At 40.9% G+C, this 20215-nt stretch overlaps 1 protein-coding gene across 1 annotated transcript in view; it reads left to right on the top strand.

Moving 5' to 3' along the window:
• Nucleotides 1-438: 438 nt before the first annotated feature.
• The window catches only part of LOC145403696 (protein SpAN-like), a 21288-nt gene continuing 1511 nt past the window's right edge, over nt 439-20215 (top strand). Inside the window, exons 1-7 of the mRNA XM_080275384.1 lie at nt 439-634; nt 1341-1516; nt 5345-5548; nt 5708-5834; nt 6677-6811; nt 9571-9654; nt 10836-10998. Coding sequence (XP_080131510.1) covers nt 439-634; nt 1341-1516; nt 5345-5548; nt 5708-5834; nt 6677-6811; nt 9571-9654; nt 10836-10998 — 1085 coding nt within the window. The remainder of the gene's footprint in view (nt 635-1340; nt 1517-5344; nt 5549-5707; nt 5835-6676; nt 6812-9570; nt 9655-10835; nt 10999-20215) is intronic.

Genomic DNA, 20215 nt, shown 5'->3' with positions numbered 1-20215 from the left:
ACTGCTACACCGCACAGCCACGCAACAGACTGCCTCACCACGCTGCAACACCTCACACTGCCACGCAAGACACTAATGCACCACACTAGGACACCCTACAATGACACACGGCACACTGTCAGAAAACTTTAGCACACCTCACTGTGCCACATCACATACTGCCACATCACACACTACCACACCACACAATGCCACATCACACAGCACACCACACACTGCCGCACCATACACTGCCACACCACACACTGTCACACCATACACTGCCACATCACACACTTCCAAACAACACTGGCACATCTTCCGTCTCTTACTACATAAAGACTTTTCTTCCAACCTGCATTATTTGTTACTAATTATTCATAACACGTTGTGCTGAAGCTGCTGCATTTAGTGAGAACATAACCCTTTTGAACACTGTACCCTTCATACCACATCCTAATGTCTATTCAGCCAAGAGATTTCCTTGAGACCAACCCGGAGGAAGTGGATGGAGAGCGTCTGTTAGAGGGAGACATCCTTCTCTCGGCGGAACAGAGACGCGCCCTGGCTGAGAGGAAAGGCATTGCCAGTGAAGTGTACCGATGGCCAGAAGGCTCCGACGGGTATCCTCTGGTGCCATACACTTTTGGCGATAGTAAGTGCCTGTCATATTACTAATGCTTATAGTATTTACTTAGGAGATTTGAGAGCGATATGGGCAACAAAAATTTTGTGGCTATGAAGTGATTTTGCCATTTTTTATTAGATATGAGAAAATTTCATGCAACATATCAGTTGTAAAATATAATCTGATACTCGGTTTCCCTTATAATTAACATTCACACTTTGCATTGTTTATCTAGGGTCAGTCTTACTTCCATATTCTAACTTATTTCCGGTCATCAGCTAACTTTCATCAGTGACATTAGATTTGTCTGGTAACAAATCTTCAAGTCGTCACCAATCGACTTCGTGATGACGTTCCGTATTATGAACTACATACATTACTCGTGAGCTTAGAAGGATTTCTAACACAACTTCCAAAGTTATTTATTCTTCATATCAAACCTTAAAATTACCTTCTATATATATATATATATATATATATATATATATATATATATATATATATATATATATATATATATATATATATGATACATAGACTGCATTAATAACACAGTTGGGAAATAACGCCACACACAGAAAAATTAAATAACAAGGAAGAGGTGGATGGGAACCCTATAAGCTAACGAAGATCGGGCTTATGATAAAATACTAATGGTGTGTGTGTGTGTGTGTGTGTGTGTGTGTGTGTGTGTGTGTGTGTGTGTGTGTGTGCACAGAGAATGTGATCCAAGCGGCAGTGAGGAGTGGGATGAACCACTGGATGCAGCACACTTGCATCAAGTTCGCCCTGACCACAAACACGGCCCAGCCTCACCTGCGCTACATCTACGGCGGCGGCTGCTACTCCTACATTGGTCGTCAGAATGTCACCGGCCAACCAGTATCCATCGGCAGGGGCTGTGATCAGGTGAATAGCTTAACATACACAAATATCTCACCAAAAGAACAGAATGTTAATCTTGCTCGTTTTACTTTTTAATTTTAGACACGTAGCGATGAATACATTTACTAAGCTCAACAACCGAAGACATACTCTTCATTCCGCGGCTTTTACAGACTGCACTCCCGTCCAGTAATTATCACAGTCAAATCATGCTCAACATTTTTCTTCTCATGTGCCATTCACTGAAAATGAAGATATTGATTCTATCTTGAGTTGTGAAAGCACCATCCCCACCCATCCTGCCCACCCGTCATCACCCACCTCACCCAATCCCTTTCCCACCAACACCCAGAGCATCGCACTTCCTAGGGTGGGCCCGTTCCACGCTGCCCCACAACCCACCACCATTCCCGCCCATCCCACTCACCCTTTTCCACCCACCTAACCCCGCCCACTATGCAGGCTGAGAGAAATCTTGTCTTCTCCCATTCATAGTGTGCATTATAACACGGTGTCTTTATCCCGCCCTACCCCATTACCGAGCACCATCTCAGGCGGTGACTGAATCGGTAGAGAGGTGGCCTGCAGTCCTAATGAATCCAGGTTCGAATCCCGGCTGGGGCAAGGAACAGTTTAAGGATTTGAATTTCATAAAGCAGACTTTACTGATCTAACAGAAGACCCACCGTCATATCGTAAAAATGGCCTAGCTCCGCTAATACCAACACAGCAGTCTTGTATGAGACAGTCTTAGAATGAAGTCAATGTGGACGGTGGGTGTTAGAGCCGATGTGGTGATATGTGGATGTATCATTTATGTGGAAGGATTACTGGGCCAAGGAAACAGGCTGTGAAGCCTAAACCCAGAGGACACACTAAAAGGAAAAAAAAATCTTTCTGCCCCCTCTACCCATTTTTTGCTACTGTAACGTTGACACGCACCGTGTCAGCCTGCCTACACCGTACATCTCCACAACGTGTCCTTTACTCAGTATGCACTACTACCCACCATCATCTCAGCCCACACCGTGAACTCATCTCTGCCTACATCACCCAGTCCAGAAAGATCCGGATAATTGACACAAATATCCTCAAACAACTGCATTAATAGGGATAATTTTTGGCAGATCCCTCCAAGCATTTGACCTGAAACAATCTGTTTGGATCTGAACCCGTATGATGGACCTAACAGAACCTAAAGCATAGATAAGTCAAGGAATATTTTTGGAGTGTTGTCCATGTTACTTTCCAAAGTAACCAGCCATCGGCACCTCATTTCAGCAAACTAAGTAACGTTTTATTGAACTACTGAACCAAGAACGAGAAGCTGTGAACAGTGACATGAAACCAACATTTGTCAATGAAAGTTGTGTTGTGTCATGTATGTATGGGTGAAAGAAACACCACTGGGTCCAAACATGGCTGAAATGACCAAGAATAACTAGAACTGAGCTAAGTTGTCCTGATTGGATGTCACAAGACCAGAATTTATTATATTAGACATAACTGGATGTGAAAGCCATGAAGAGAAGAGGATTTACTTGAAGCCTAATGAGGCTGCTGCCTCGGGCTTCAAATCTGTGGGAAGGTCGCAATAAATAAAAGAGTAATTATAAAAATAATTAATATCAGCAAAGTTTGAGAATATGCCAAGCATGATGGCGCAATGGTAATCTACTCCAATTGGGTAACTATAAAGCAAAACTCACGGGACTCTGATTTAGTTTTATATTACTATAATATCTGCTGTATAGAGCTATACAAAATAGCCTGAATGCCGCCTCTGCCCCCTCCAGGTGTTCACACTGGCATCTGCATCCTGTGAACACCAAGCAACATTTTATCATCTGTGACATTGTGACCTATGACAATAGCTCATTAACATATGCATGTATATGTGTACGTATGTATGTATGTATGTACGTCCATATGAATGTATGTACAGTACGTATATGTACGTAAAGGGGCCTCTAAGCAGACTTAGTCTCAGACCCCAAGTACTCCTAGTTCGCACCTGGTCATCAAAGAACTAGACATAAATGGTCCTGATTGGCCTTGGACTGACCTGAAGGCACCAGACTTAGGCACAATGATGTACTATACAACACCAGAATGGATCCTACTGATCTGAATGGCCCGAAGTGAACCTGGCTGGACCTTAATGGACTTGACTGGACCTGGAGTGATAACATGCCGGGCCAGTCTGAATCTGAATGGCCCTGAACCTATGTTACCCCAATGGACCAATACTGACATGAATGGATCTAACAAAACCTGAATGGGTTGAACTGTGTGTTCCTAGTTAACTGAAGCTGAAAATCATAGGCCATTTCAGCATGTTTTTGTGACTGTTATATGATGCAGTGGTTATGCCAGCTGACAGTTATGCCAGTTGGGAGTTATGCCACCTGACTGTTATGCCGGCGACACGAAGGTTTGCAGTCAACATTCTTTCTCTTCTTGATAAAATAGTATATGAACATCAAAAGGTCTTTATATCTTATTTATTTTTAAGATTATTTTCATTGTGATGGAGTGTTAGATTTTTCGTACGGTACCGTAAATATTTTCTATCCCTTTTTACTTCCTCCCTCAAAACGTAGTCTTTCAGTCAAAATAGTGTCACCTATGTAGAGTACGATGAAAATATCTAGCGATATACAGAATTAAAAACAAAGACGTTATCATGCTTAGGAGAATAATGGAGATTGCCTGAACACTCTGTCCAGGAGGAAATTACTTGATCATAAAGGGAAACAATGAATGAAAAGAAATGTCCATCTCGTAAAATGTAAAAGGAATTAGTGAAAAAATGAAAAAACAACATGAATGAGCTCGAAAGGCATACCCTAACCTAACATCATCATCATCATTACCCTAACCCGTTCTCCCACTTAATGATCTGGTGAGGTAGATTCCAGAAATACGTAAAGGGAAACTAGAAAGTGAGAGTACTGTTATCAATATGCCCAGTTAAATGAGTCTCACTATAATTCACCCATCATTTTAATTCCGTGAGTCCTGGTTCCATGTAACAGATGTAACCATCTGCACTTTTTAATAGATATGTTTTACATACACGTGTCTGACAGAATCGGTCAGTTGGCGTTTAAGTTAAAAAGTGGTTCCCAAACCTAATGCAACCAACTCGACACCCTTTCAGTTCCCATCAACTTCTCACACACATTCAATTATCATATCTTTCCAATTTCTTCTTGGCTTACCGCACATCCTTTTACCTTCATACTCCATCACATTTACAGTTTTACCACCATTTTTTCAATGATTTCCTCATATGATCATCATCATCATCTAAGCACACTCATTTCAACTTTACCATCAACAAGCTTCTTTATTCCACATCTTTCACGAATCACACTAATTCTTATCCTATCAACTCTACCCATAGGACCAGGCGGTCTCATTTCCATTGCTCTTTCTGTTGACATACCATTTTCTTGCTGTATGTAGCAACCTAATTAAAGTAGCGTATGCTAACAACCTTGCCCAGCCTATAGCAATATTAACTAGGTTAGTCTTGTCATCTTCGTAAATGCACTGAGGAAATTTGTTTATATATTTATTTATATAAGTATCCATTTAGCCAGAACATATTTATAACAATATCCATCTAAGTATCGAGCCCGAAGCTAATACTTCAGGTTGGATCCTAGAGTATAATTGGAGATTATTATCAGTATTTAACTGATGTTGTTAATAGTTTTCGTACTTTCCTAGAAGCTCACCAACATGCCATATAAAGGTCTAGGTGCTGTCAGTACACAGTCCAGAATTTACCTTCCATTGTTTTCTGTCCGTCCTTTCTACCTGCTGTATGTTGATCACTTTCAGTTGGGCATTGTCGCTCACGAGATAGGCCACGCCATGGGCTTCTTCCACGAGCAGAGTCGTCCTGACCGCGACTCCTACGTCGTCATTAACGACCAGAACATTATCTCCAATTACCTTTACAACTTCAGGAAGGCATCTGACTCTTCTGTGAATGACTTTGACGTGGCATACGATTTCTCCTCTGATATGCACTACGGACCTAAGGTACTAACAAGGATTTAAAAATTGTCGCTTCTCCATATTTATTAATCCAGTGACTTTACTGTCAGTTTATGACAGAGCTCCACATACAAAACCCGAGACATATTTATGATTCATGAGAGAGTTTCTAAGCAACTAAACTGTTACGTCCTGATTCATTAGGGTTTCACTAGTAACGGCAAGACTACCATCTCGACCAAGGACCCACTGGCCCAGGGTCTAATCGGTCAGCGTTCAGGACTGTCTCACAGGGACAAACTGCTCGCCAACAAGATGTACAACTGCATTGGTAAGTACCTGTGTGCGTTATTGGTCAATAATGGTCAAATGTAAATGACGTTGTTAGATATACTAATCTCTCGGTTTAGTACTTACGTTTTCTACTACTGTAAATGCTCCTTATTCCATTAGTGTTGTTCACAGGGAAAGATGGCCTCGATTGTCCAATATTTTTTCTTAGAAAAATCTTTCAAGTGTCTGTCAACCCATTATTATCCCATTCACTTCCTTACTACCCACTTCCCTCCTCACATCCCTTACTGCCCACCCCATCACTCATTGCTCTTACCACTCCCTTACTCCTCAGTTCTCTTCCTGCCAAACTACCTCCCCGCACCTCCTCTCCCGGCAGTATTGGTCTTGCTGTCCCAGTCGGTGCTCACTTTTCTTACTGTCCGCCTTACTCTTCACCTGCCATCCACTCTAGATCCTCCTACGCTACAGTCCCGTGAACTATGACCCTCGACCCCAATAATGCCCACCAATGTCCCGACTCTGTTTCCGCAACCCTGCCCCACCTTCAGCCTTTGTGTCCAACCCCTCCATCCTCCAAACCCTCACCTGTCCCAGCCACCCACATTCTCACCTGTTCCCAACACCCACACTCTTACCTGTCTCTACCACCCACACCCTTGCCTGCCTTCACCACCCACACTCTTACTTGTCTCCACCACCCACACCCTTACTTGTTCCCACCACCCACACCCTCACCAGTCTCCTCTACCCACACCCTCACCAGTCTCCTCTACCCACACCCTCACCAGTCTCCTCTACCCACACCCTTACCTGTCTCCACCACCCACACTCTTACCTGTCTTCACTACCAACACTTTCACCTGTACCCACCAACAGGCAAGTGGATGAAGAAGTGTGGTCTGTCCTCCGACCCCTGTAGGAACGACGGGTACCTGGGTAGCAACTGCAGTTGTGTGTGCCCACCTGGGACCTCGGGAACTTACTGTCAGACTGTCACAGGCGGTTACTACGGTAGGTACTGTCTGGGTGATGCTCTGGTTAGTGTAGGAGGAGCCATGCTCTCTCTTCCAGTTAATAGCAGTGTATTGCACAGAAGTGTGTTCTGTCTACTATGTCGAAGATTAAAAAAAAAAAAAAAAGATGTAAATAATGTATAAGTTTGCGTTAAAGTACGCAAAACAAATCAGTAATAAAAGAGGTGCCAGAAGGCCTCTTAAGCCCACGAGATATCTCCCAGTAATATGCACTTGAGCCCAATTTCGAATATTGTCCCGTTCAGCACGATTGCATTCGTCTTTTTTATATGATTGCTGCGTCAAGAGAAGAACATTCAGTCTCTAGTAGAGTCGTCTCATACTGAAGAACTTAAACAATACTCTTGTACTTTTCTAGCATGAACACAGTGTTTATTGTTACCTACCTCTGCCTGCAGATTATAAGTATTCAGCTGAGACAGATGTCGTGAATTGAAATGCTTCACTTTCATTTCGAAAACGTATTTTGAACTAAGTTCAAAATGTCTAGATCTCTTGATGGATCATTTCAGTAGATTTATGGCTACCGACTGCACAAGAGTCATTGCGGCAGACAATCAGTACTGGCTTTAGATATGAGGGACAGACGCTTTGAGACCTCCACCTCCCTTCCGTTAGATGCATCACGAAAGAAACTGGTTACCATAAAGTAGTTATGTTCATCTGACCATCTTTTAATGTCAGCAGACATCGTTGTTGGTCTATCTCAATCACGTGATGTACACCCGAGGAAAGTTCCGCATTATACACTTGCTCACCACTTCGAAATAGTAAATGTGAGACAAGTGGCAGCGAAGCAATAGCCAACATTCATCTATCTGGTAACTGTGAGAAGGATGGGGACGGAAGACGGAGGGGTAGGAACTAACAGCTCCCCCAGAGTTCCTCCTCCCTTAACCTCTCCCCTCCCACACAGTGGTACCAGACATTTGAGTGTCTGGCTACTGCGTCACTAGTGGTTGTCTCACACATAAAGGTCCGAACTGGCAGGCAGGTGTATAAGGCGGAACTTTCCTTGGGTGTACGATGAGGGATGGTGTATTCTCTAATGTTTTCTAGGGCTGGCGAAAGGTACATCAAAGGTTTCGAATTTAGATGTCCCATTTCACAGAGCAGTCCATAAATTGAGTGTGTATGCATAAGATATCCTTTTCTTCTTTAAAAAGCATAATTAACCATAAATTTCCATACAGCTTTGGCACGTTACTGTCACAATGCTAGAAGCAGAGACCCGATGATAGAGAGAGAGAGAGAGAGAGAGAGAAACTTCCCCCGTCGTAGCATCTCTGTCACTTGCCAAGCCAAACATGCCCTGTTAACTTCAGAAATATGTATGTGTGGTGATGGTATTCATTATTCGGATATTCCTACATTTTGACTCTTTTACAGCTAAGATTTCTTTCGATCTCAATTATAATCGTCTGGTGTTACCCAAATTAAAAATTCGTAGGAGTACCACTGGTACAACCAGGGTTGTAAAAGGTAATTTTGAACCTTTTTCAATCAGGCTTTCTCTCAACTGACCAAAATTCTCCGGCGTTAGTCTGAATAAAATAACCAACCACATCAACTGCAGCGAAAAAGTTAAACCAACCTTACAAATAAGAAAAAATAAGAATAACCCGATGGATCCCGTGACGTATTCTTCTGGTTTATTTTTGCTACGTCCATATGATTATGTTCATCCATGGGAGGCGTTGTGTAGTAACAGAATCAGTGAAAGCTACAACCAACTGACCTAGTTCCAAACGTCTCTCCGAAACTGAATAATACCGTGTGAAGACACCAATTCCTTTGTAGAAAGCAAGAATAAAATATGATAAACGTCATGGGAGTGAAGGGGTTCAACATTTCAGTGGTGCAGCAGCTATAGTATTGTGCCAATCTTGATCCTAAACAACGTCTTTAGGGCAACGCCTTTTTCCTAAAACAGCGCGTTTGATTTAATCTGTCGAAGATCCCTGACTCTTTCTGCTCTCTTGACGACCACGTGTAGTCAGAATGGAGGGTTGATGTGACTAATAACCAAGGAGACTTATTCTTACCTCACAACTAAATGGCATCAAGTTTCAAGGAAGCATAACTTAGTGTTCCAGTAGTGAGAGCACCGCAGTTCCGTCAGGCCAAAGCAAAGCGACTGAATACTTGTCAGGACACTAAAATATCATACACAGTTCATATTAACAGTATATACGTCACTAGCTGTTATGTAGTGTGTTATGATATTTTAGTGTCCTGACATAAGCTGGAAATATCGTATCCAGGAATTTGGAAAATCTTTTATCAGTTTAAGAGTTATCTGTCTTTAAAATATGTAGTTAAAATAAATGAAGTTTTGTATAACCCCGGCAATGTTTAAACAGCGAACAGCTTAACGTAGACCAACGTCCGTACCAATTATCTCACCAATAACCACCTCCCAATAACCTCTGATCAAACCCCTCCCCATTAACCCCTGATTAAACACCTCCCCATTAACCCCTGATCAAACACCTCCCCGCCAACCCCTCCCCATTAACCTCTGATCAACCACTCCCCGCCAACCCCTCTCCATTAACCTCTGATCAAACCCCTCCCCGCCAACTCCTCCCCATTAACCTCTGATCAACCCCTCCCCGCCAACCTCTACCCATTAACCTTTGATCAAACCCCTCCCCGCCAACCCCTCCCCATTAACCTCATCGCTAGCCACTCACCACTTATCTCCAGCCACTAACCTCCTACCATTGCCTACAGATAAAGTCCTTGGTACTTGTTCAGCGAAGATCACTCAGGAGGGACAAGTCAAATCACCAAACTACCCCAACCGGTATCCTGCAGGTGAGAGAGAGAGAGAGAGAGAGAGAGAGAGAGAGAGAGTTTACATTAATAATAAATGTCCGACCCAGAAAGGTAACAACTTTTACGTCCAGGTAGCCATTTTTTTCTCTAAGCCTCGGAAAGAGTACCAAGGCGTGACTGACGCTGTACTGGGAGAAAGGTTGGAATGAAATTTAACCAGAGAGGCAACATTTGCAAACAAAAGCGTGGCATTTCCCAGGTTTTGCTTTGTATATATAAATACATGTAACTGCTTGTATTTGAATGGAAGTGACGATGTGAGAGTTTAATTTGCTGGATGTAGTGACAGAAAAGAGAGGAAAATGAGCAAAAGCAGTGGACAGTAGTGTGACAGGGAAGGAAAGCGGATGATGCTATGAAAGCCTTGAAAACAAGCAGAGATCTGAGATTGGCAGCTGCGAGAGGCTTGCATGAACGAGGGTTAGTGCCAACTATAACACATAGATGTGAGACTGTGGTGTGGCATGAAATTGAAAAATCAGGAATAAGAGCTGTGGAGATGAAACTGTTGAATGTGTGTGGGGTGCAAAGATTGGATAGAATCCGGAATAATGTGATTCGTGAAAGATGCAGAGTGAAGAATCCTATGGACAACAGAGGTTAGGGAACTGACAAGCAACGAGTTTGCTGGATGAATTATGTGCGTAGGACTGTGTGACCAGGATTTGGCACAACGTTTTAACTTGACTGTCGTCGGATTGACTGTCTGATAGGTGAATGTAAAGCTACTGTGCAAAGTATTTTTTAACCAATCAGGTTAAGCCACGATTCCGGGGCTTGTAGTGAGTGGATGAGACTGTGACTCATTCAGATCAGAAAACTTTGGTTAATGTCTCATTTTTATAATTTTTTCCTGGTTTTCTATACCCAGCCTCACCCCACCTTGGGGTGGGAAAACAGGTCTAAGTGATGATGATGATTAATTAATAATGTTATTATTCTTACTTATTATTATTTTTATTATTATTATTATCATTATTATTAGTAGTAGTAGTAGTATCATTATTATTATTATTATTATTATTATTGTTGTTGTTGTTGTTGTTGTTGTGGCCCCTTCGATTCAGTGCCATCCCTCTCAAATCCTCCCTGACTGGAGGACTTAAAGATGCTGTAACACATTAACACTGATGTACTGTACTCCCACCCGTTAAAACAAGGTACACAGTGTGCAAAGTGGATCGTGGCTCCTGAGTGCCATGTGCCTCGACTTACCTTCAACGACTTCAGGTTGTATAAAAAAAATCCTTACTGTGGTGGCAAGAGCTGCTGCTACTTCGACAGCCTGGAAATCCGGACGACCAACAGATACACCGGCGATGTGTGAGTTGAATGGATCTGATACAATGGCTTATCAGCGTTATTTATGACGTGGAAAATAACAACCATCTTTCTTGCTACCACCTTATGATCATTTTAGGAATGGTTTCCTGTCCCTTGTTGAAAATACTGCCTTTACAGTATCATTCTTCAGGTGCCGTAAATGCAAATAGGAACTCTTTAAGTTTTTCGGATTAGTGTTTGGTTGTTGTCTTCTATGATGGTGTGGATTGGACAGTTTTAGGTTTTATGAAATAACGTTGCGTTTTTTTTTTTTTTTTTTAGATTCAAAATATTAAGCTCATTCAGATTTTCATATGACTTCCGCTCTTGACTCTGGGTGGTCTTGGTGAAACGGTAAAATCATTGTGTATTGTACTGTGGCTTGAAAGTCGTGGTCTCCTGAGGAAAAATGTACAAGAGCCGTACGTAAGACATCTGGAAGTTAGTTTACAAACTTAACAAGATCAGAGTCACACTGAAATCCATCGGAAGTTTAGACTATCTTGATCTTTGCTCAAGATTTCTTCAGTTCATCTTGACTACGCTCGTTCGGTCAGGTTCTTCACCTGAAGGTCGTGATAAAGTCAGGGAAAACGATAAATATATAACAATAATCATAATAAGATTAATCCATTAATATGCAAATGGGCCTCATGTCTAAAAATATCACGTGTCCTTGTTCGATGCAGCACAAGCCGGAAGAGACCAAGATTGGCGAGAGATCAGCAATCATGGCAGCTCATAAACACCCTTCTAATTATATCGGTACAAAACCTAAAATACCGTTCGGTCATATTTGCCAGACCCCCTAAAGGCACAACCAAACATGAAAATATTTATTATATTCGTGTAACTACAGACGGGGGAGAGGAGAAGAGAGAAAGGGAAAGCACTGAGCAGAAATATCCTACTACTCAGAGCGCTACAGCTCCACTGAGGAAGTCGAGGCAGGATACACACCCTGATTGTTCTAGCAAAGCCTAGTTTGCTACAGGCCGCTAAACAATAAGTTTAGTAGTATTTGTTTTAATTCATTTGCATGTCTTTCTTTTCCTCGTCTATTTAACGATGTGTGTGACATGTATGTTTTATATATAATATGTATTTGAAAGTTATAAACACGTAAGTTCACACGAGGGATCCAGTCCTGTAGTACTACAGAACAGGCTGGAATGATGGTGCCAGGACCTTCCCTGAATGACAGGCACTAAGCTGGCTGGTGTACGTTAGATAAAAAGGGCCAAAAAGGAGCCTAAAATGTCCCTAAAACACTTAAAACGGGGGAACTTGTGGGAATTATTTAGGGGATTCCGTGGAAGGCACCTTTAACTGTACTGGACGCTCTAGGAGGGTTGAAAAGGGCTCATTATAAATAAGTCCCCCATTAGCTCAGTGGCATTGTCTCATCTAGCCAACCCGAATGAGGGTCCGGTGGTAATGTGTCTGCAAGACAGCTATTCTTTAATATTCTGTTACCCACGATATATGGCTTTAAAAACGAGTGTGAAATAAGTCTAAAATTAAAAGTTAACCGGGGGACCGACAACGCTTCCCAAGAACTGCCCAAATATATAGACTCAATAAACTTATCCCCAGCTTCATTGCCCCCCCACCTACGTAATCTGTATACTAGCTCATTTCATGAAATAAGTAATGTTTTCCCTTATTTGAGAAATTATCGTTTTATTCACTGACTTCCTGCAAAAGGCAAAGGTAATGCATTTTTCATTAATTACACAAATTCTTTGTGCAAGTTTCATGCAAAAAGCAGAGGAAGAATTGAAACTAAAACTGTCAATCATAAACTATATTACAAGATTCCAAGAACCATCCCATAGCGTGTCCAGCCGCCATACAGGTTGTCCAGCCACCAAGCAGGTTATTTACCTGGCAATTGTCGTATCACCACCAACATGGACTTAACCAGACATTGGTATTGTCGGAACAATTTAGTGTGTGTGCCGTTGGTAAATGGCGTCCTGCATTTGGGAGGATGACAACGAGGGAAAAAATATTCTGGAGCTCCTAACTTTCTTCCAATACATAACGTCAGAAAAATTACTGCTGAGATCATTTAGGAGCTGGAATTACTCTGGCCTGAACTTGTTTCCGTCACCGGTCGTCCAAGGTATCGACATTTTCAAGGATCATTTGAAAATCAGTGCTGTATGAAAGAGTAAACTGACAACTTGGGTGCAAGATAATCGTTGCCCAAAATTAGCAAACAGTAGTACTCAGATTTATACAATGGTATTCGAACACATGTGATACAATTGTAATTATAATGAAGCCATATATATATATATATATATATATATATATATATATATATATATATATATATATATATATATATATATATATATATATATTATTGAACACGACAGCATAATGGCAATTATTAATTATTTTTCCCAAATGCTCTGTTTTCTTTTTTTTTTCTTTTTTTTCTTTTTTTTTTTTTTTAGTTTTTTACGCCGTGTCCCCTTTTTGTTGATAAGGGCTTGGAGGCATGGATGTCCATACACCAAGTTACCGAGGTTATTCATATTTATTAGTCGAGGTTTCCACCTTCAAAAGGCATCATCAAGACAACACTGAAAAGCGAGAGTACATATATATAAGAAACCTAACCATACTGAAATTACATACGGTATACACTAAATACAGCATTACAAGAGTAATAATAATTTTTGCTAGTAATAGTAAACTTTGTTATGAGCACATATCACACGGGCAAATGCATATACAAGCTACTGTACATATAGTAACGAGAAAGAAAACATGAATAAGAGTGAACACAGTAGATATAATAATGCATATAAGTGTTGAAATATAAGGGTAAAACTGGCAAAAAATATATGCGTTTATAGCAAACGGGCAAATGAGCTAACATGTGACTGTAACACAAAATAACGAGGGAAGGACATGAATAAGTATGAATAACAATAAATATAATAAAAATAATAATCGTAAATACTAAAACACGAGAATAAAACTTAGTACCGTAAAAACGGGGAAACCTCACTAGCTACAAAAGCCATAACTTAAAATGTAATTATGTACAACAGCATATTCTCAACATTACTAATCAGTGCTTTCTTTTCTTTTTTGACCAACCGAGGGTGGGACGCTGCCCGCTGGTCACGCTGTTACAAGCTGTGGTGAAGTCAGGTGAGGTCTCAGATCAGACCTAACCCTGACTGGCCTCTCTAATCCTCCACGAGTCACGACCCACGTGATGGTGGAATCCTCCACGACTCACGTGATGGTGGAATCCTCTCACGACCCACGTGATGGTGGAATCCTCCACATTCCATATGATGGTGGAATCCTCCACGACCCACGTGATGGTGTTCGGCGCTTTTGGCCACATTTCCTTTGTCCGGGGATGCTACAGCGCTGGTGTCATTTACGTGGTTTATTCTGACATTGGATCGGGGGTCTGTCATAAAGTGGGGATGGTGGGAGTCCCCTGGAGGTCCCGGTCCAAGGCGCTATAGATGGCCATAATGTTTTATCTGATAGCACGAAATTTTGGGCAGTGGCAGACCATCATTCGGGCCAGGTTTAAGGTCTGGTGGGACCCCTTGGGCCGTCCCCTACCGGGGGGTTGCTTCCAGGGGAAACCAGTCTAAGCCACTATACGCAACCATAATTTTGTTTTCAACGGGGAACACGAAATTTTGAAAATGCTGGACTTCCACCCACACATGTTTTAGGTTTGGTGCGACTTCCGTGTTCAGTGAGGAGGGAGCTTCCCAACGCGAACAGCCTCATAGCTTTTTATTACCCCAAAACAGAAAATTTTGTATAATGGTCGACCTCCATTAGGCCAGGTTTTGGCCAGGATGGAATCTCCGTGGGTCACCCCTCGCCCGTAAATAACTGTTTACCATACAATACTGCAAAGGTGGGTGTGGCTGTCAAAGTGTCGTTTGCCTTTTTTATTCAAATGTTCCTCTGTCGGCCAGTGATAGTTAAAACCAGGGAAACGATATTGCAGAGGAGAACGTTTATCTGTCTTACCAAACAAAAACTGGCCATTTCCATAGAATATCAGTTCATAGAATATCAGTTCACAGAATATCAGTGCTAACACTGGTACCGGTACGGCTCACTCCCAGATGAATAAAATAGTTGGCTTTACGTAATACAGACTATCAGAATTGCCCGGACCAGCAGAGTTAATGATACTCAATATTAATTTAACCCACCCAGATTCTATGATTCACTCTCAGGTACATAAAATAGTCTGACGGTATGTGGAACAAAATACGATTAGGTCAAGTAATAACAAGAGAATTAAATTACGGGATGCACTTTTACTCTCTTCCATTGATTTCACTTGTAAGCTTTCCTTTGAGAAGAATGATGAAGTTAGCTTAGCATGGGGAGTGAAAGAGTAAGAGAAAAACTGTCTCACCCCTTAACCACCTCCCTGCGGTACGTTATTCATCTTATCTCATTACTTTTGTAGGTTGCTGGACTGTATGTGAGAATTTAATGGAAACATAATTAGCGTACTACCCACCTACCAGCTTGCAGTCGTGAACTTCATACGTCCAAACTTTGTGGCTCCTTCCTTCGATGAATATTTGACAATGTCCATTTCTGTTCTTTTTCTACAATCCAGGGCACTAGCGGGTGTCACGCTACACCAGATGATTAATACTCGACTGATGAAAAGTAAAGGGCTTATCAAGGCTATATCCAACCCTCAGGTTCTCTTGAAAAAAAAAGGAAAAAAAGCTGTCTGCAAAGAGCAAGAATAAGACCACAAATATATCAGCGGGATGGGACTGTTGCTCTGCCAGAAACTTAGAAACACTCGCATGGGCTGTTGGGTCTTGAACCGGTAATGGCAGATGTCGTGAAATCTTTGTTGCGGGCTCTGTTATTATCCCATTCAGTATGATGGCGACTTTTAGAATTTTATTTGTCATTCAGGCAAAGGATTTTATTCGGAAATGGGACATTTAACGAAGTGAAAGGGTTAGCTACTCTCATTTCACACACGATTCTCTGTATTTGGATAAGCAACTTTTAGTTGGAAAAATATGTCAATACTGTATATACTTGTCTATACTGACGGTCGATTAAAATACGAATTTATATGAGTAACTCATATAAATTCGTATTTTAATCTTTCAAATGGATAGAATCCTGGCTGAAAGGACGAAAGAAGAGAGTATTAACAAATGGAACTAAGTCAGGTTGAGGATTAGTAACTAGCGGTGTACCCCAGGGCTCAGTACTCGCTCCTTTATTATATATACATATATATATATATATATATATATATATATATATATATATATATATATATATATATATATATGATCTTGACTTAGGAGTCACTAGCAGCACCAGCAAAATTTGCCGACGATAATACGAAAATAGGGCGTATCATTAACTTGACTGACGATTGCCATAACTTAAGAAAGGACTTCGATATATTGTCCAAATGGTCTAAAACCTGGCAAATGGAATTTAACGTTGAAAAATGTAAAGTACTTAACGTAGGCAAGACCACTGGAGATACTACATACAGCTTAGATAACAAAGAAATTAGCAAATCGGAATGTGAGAGAGATGTACGAGTTTCTGCTAAGTAACGACCTCAAACCAAGCGCAACAGTGTATTAAAAAAGCGAGAAATAAAGCAAATTGGGTCCTAGGATTTATTTCGAGAAGCGTGAGCAATGGATCATCAAAAGTAATACTGCAACTTTGTCTAGCATTAGTAAGGCCACATTTACACTACGCAGTAAAATTTTGGTGTCCTTACTATAGAGTGGATATTAACTCGTTAGAAAATGTACAGAGAAGAATGACAAAAATGATACATGATGTTCGGAGCTCGTCGCATGAAGACAGATTGAAAAGCATTTTCGTTTCGGCACTCGCTAGAGAGGCGTAGGGTAAGGGGAGACTTAATTGAGGTGTTTAAGTGGATGAATGGTATAAATAAGGAGATATTAGCAAGTTACTTAAAGTGAACATACAGGACAGAACTAGAAGTAATGGTATCAAACTAGAAAAATTCCGTTTCAGTAAGGAAATAGGTAGAAATTGGTTTGGTAATAGAGTAGTAGACGCATGGAATAAGCTACCTAGTAAAGTAGTTGCTGCCTCTTCCATTGAGAGTTTCAAGCATAGGATAAACAAGCATATGACAAATAAGGGGTGGGTATTAAAAAAAAATATATATAACCAATACTAATTCATACTTTTTCCTTTTCAGGTCACACTATGGTAGGCTCTATTCTCCATTCACACTTTCCTATAAAATGTCCACGCCAGTTTTTCTGTACTGCGTGGTCTTCTTTCTGACTATTTCTTGACAGCTTCGGCTGGAGGGTTTGGAAGGCAGGGAACAGCCTTCTTCTTTGCTGTCTTTATCTCATTCTAGTAGTTCATTTACTCTTCTAGGAGCTGCCTAGCATGGGCCAACCGGCCTACTGCAGTTATCCTCCCTTCTTAAGTTCTTATGTTCTTATGTCAAATTTTTTTTTGTTTGCTCTTTTATAATAACAGATGTTTCATGAAATCTTCCATACTTACCACTGTTAAGGAATCTATGCGTTTTCTATGCCAAAATCTCCCTAATATTGTGAAAAGAGAAGCCTTGCCTGTTGGGATATCTGTTCTAAAACTGCAAATTTTGAGTTTAGATATATTTGTAAATAATAAATGAGGGAGGCAAATTTATGGGGTAAAATTATATATATATATATATATATATATATATATATATATATATATATACTTTATTTATTTATATTTTTTAATTTACTTAGGGGTGCCCGCCACCCGCTTACTTGTTGTAGTATGCCTTCATGTTACTAGTTAGTCACAAGCCAAGTGGTTTTCTGTAACCTAGAAAATAATAAACCACACTGGTGGTAACCATATAGCTTAGCCCTTGCGTAGAGGAGCAAGAGTATTGTCCCGTATTCCCTTCGGGCCTGATGGGAAAAAAAGGGGATTAGCAGTTCCACGCCCTCTATCCTTACTCCCTGGCAGAGTAACAGGATCTTGGACAATGCACTACTAATAAGGAGCTTCGGGTGGCCTGTTGGAATGTAAGGGGTATGACTGATGAATGTAAGAGTGGAAGCAATGAATATGATCAAGAATACTAGGATGGCTGTGTGAAATGAAAATGAAAGGGTGTAAAATGGAGGAGTGGGAGGGTGTGAAGTACTTTAAGTCAGGTATGAGTGCGTATGGAGACGTAAGAACGAAACTGCTCTGTTGATGAATGTTGAATTGCTGAGAAGAATGAAAGAATATGAATATATCAGCTCGAGGTGTCTGTCTGTATGTATGTGTGTGTGTGTGTCTATGTATGTATGTGAAGTTCCAGGTTAAGAGGATGAGTAGCACTGATTATTGCACATGACCCCACGCAGTATGAGAGATAAAACAGGATTTAAGACCAGTTGGATGGAATGGTAGGACAGATGCCTAGGATTTATAGCGTTTGTGATGGGAAACATGAATGAAAGAGTTGACACCGGTCCCGAAAATGGAGTAATGAGTCGCCATGGAGTAACAGGGGAGAATGATAACGGACGAAGACTGAAAGACATGTGTCAGGAATGGAGCTTATACATTTATCATTCATATTTTAAACCCAAAGACACTGACAGATACACACAGTACAAAGAGGGTGAAACGAATGTTGAAAGGAGCCTGACTGATTATGTGCTGGTGGACAGAAACACAACTGGGAGAGTTATTGATTGATAGGAGGGCGGTGAGAGGACGATTTGGAGGTTTATCTGATCATCTGACTATGGTGTGCAATGTAAAACTGAAAAGTGCATGGGGGGTAAGAACAAAAAGGAATATCGCTAATCAGAGTGAAAGACTGAGTGAAAAAGCTGAAAAACACAGCAGAGGCTGATGAATAGACTACCAGGTAAATGTAGGAGAGGAGTTAGAGAAAATGAACTGGAACGAAATGGATCTGGAAACTTTGGGAAGTGCGTATAGGGAATGTTTTACTGGGAATGCTAAGGCGGTATGTGGTGTTGTGAAGTTAGCAACTAGTACGAAAGGTAAGGTTTGATGGGATGCAGAGGCAGAAAGGGCAGCGGAGGAAAAGATAAATAAGTGGCTAGAGTCGATATAAGACGGGATCTAATGACAGAACTCGTATATATACTGAGACAAATTGGCATTTGAACAGAAGTATGAAAGAAAAAAGCGAAAGAATTAAATAATGATCTTGAAAGAAAAATTAATATAACGTATTCTGGAAAGATATGGTAAAATGTATAAATGAGCATGATAAGCGTGTGGAAGTGTGAAGGATAAGAGTGGAAGAATACTAACAAATGAAATTGAATTAAGGAGCAAATGGAAAGAAATATTTTGAAAGACTGGTGAATGGGAGTGGTGAAAGCAGGGCAGAAATAAGGACTTGTGTACAGAGAAGGAATGTGGTGCCGAAAAATGTATATGTAGGGATGATGAACAGTAGCAGAGAGACTGGAATGAAGTGTTTGTTGGAAATATGGAAGAAGGTTTGGATGAGTAGAACTGTACTAGCAGAGTGGAAGAAGGCCTTGACTGTACCCTTGAACAAAAATAAAGGTAATCAGAGTCATTGTAAAAATTACCGTCTGATGAGTGTCGTTGGAAAGGTATATGGAAGAATTATCATAAAGAAAGGAAGGAATCAAAAGCTTAGCGAGTGACGAACTGAGGTTTTGCACATGATATGGGATATGTGGATCGAATAATCGTAATGAGACAAATAATGCAGTAAGCTTGTGAAAATGACTGTGTGGTATTAATGGCATTTATGGATCTAGGAAAACACACAAGGAAAATGGAGAGCAAATATGAAAGACGTTGTCTATGTACAGTGTTAAGGAAACCTGCTGAATGCCACTAAGTTTTATGAGGGTAGCTAACCTTGCATATGAGTACGCGGTTGACTAGGTGAGTGGTTCACCATTAGTACTGGAGTAAGACAAGGATGTGTGGTGTCCCTATGACTGTTCAATATTCATATGAATGTTGTTATGACTAAAGTATAAACTCAAGTACTGGAAGTAGAGTTGACAACAATAATGAATAGTGCAGGATGGAGCATTTCAAATCTGATGTGTACAGGTAATGCTGTGCTGTTGACTGGTAGCAGGCAGGAACTATGCTGACTAGTGCGGAGTTCTGATGACGTCTGCTAGCATCGTGCCTT

The sequence above is a fragment of the Coenobita brevimanus genome, chromosome 61 (genome assembly GCF_032717465.1).
Source record: "Coenobita brevimanus isolate Jiangsu-jjx chromosome 61, ASM3271746v2, whole genome shotgun sequence".
NCBI lineage: Eukaryota > Metazoa > Arthropoda > Malacostraca > Decapoda > Coenobitidae > Coenobita > Coenobita brevimanus.
This window is presented reverse-complemented; position numbering and strand designations above follow the sequence as displayed.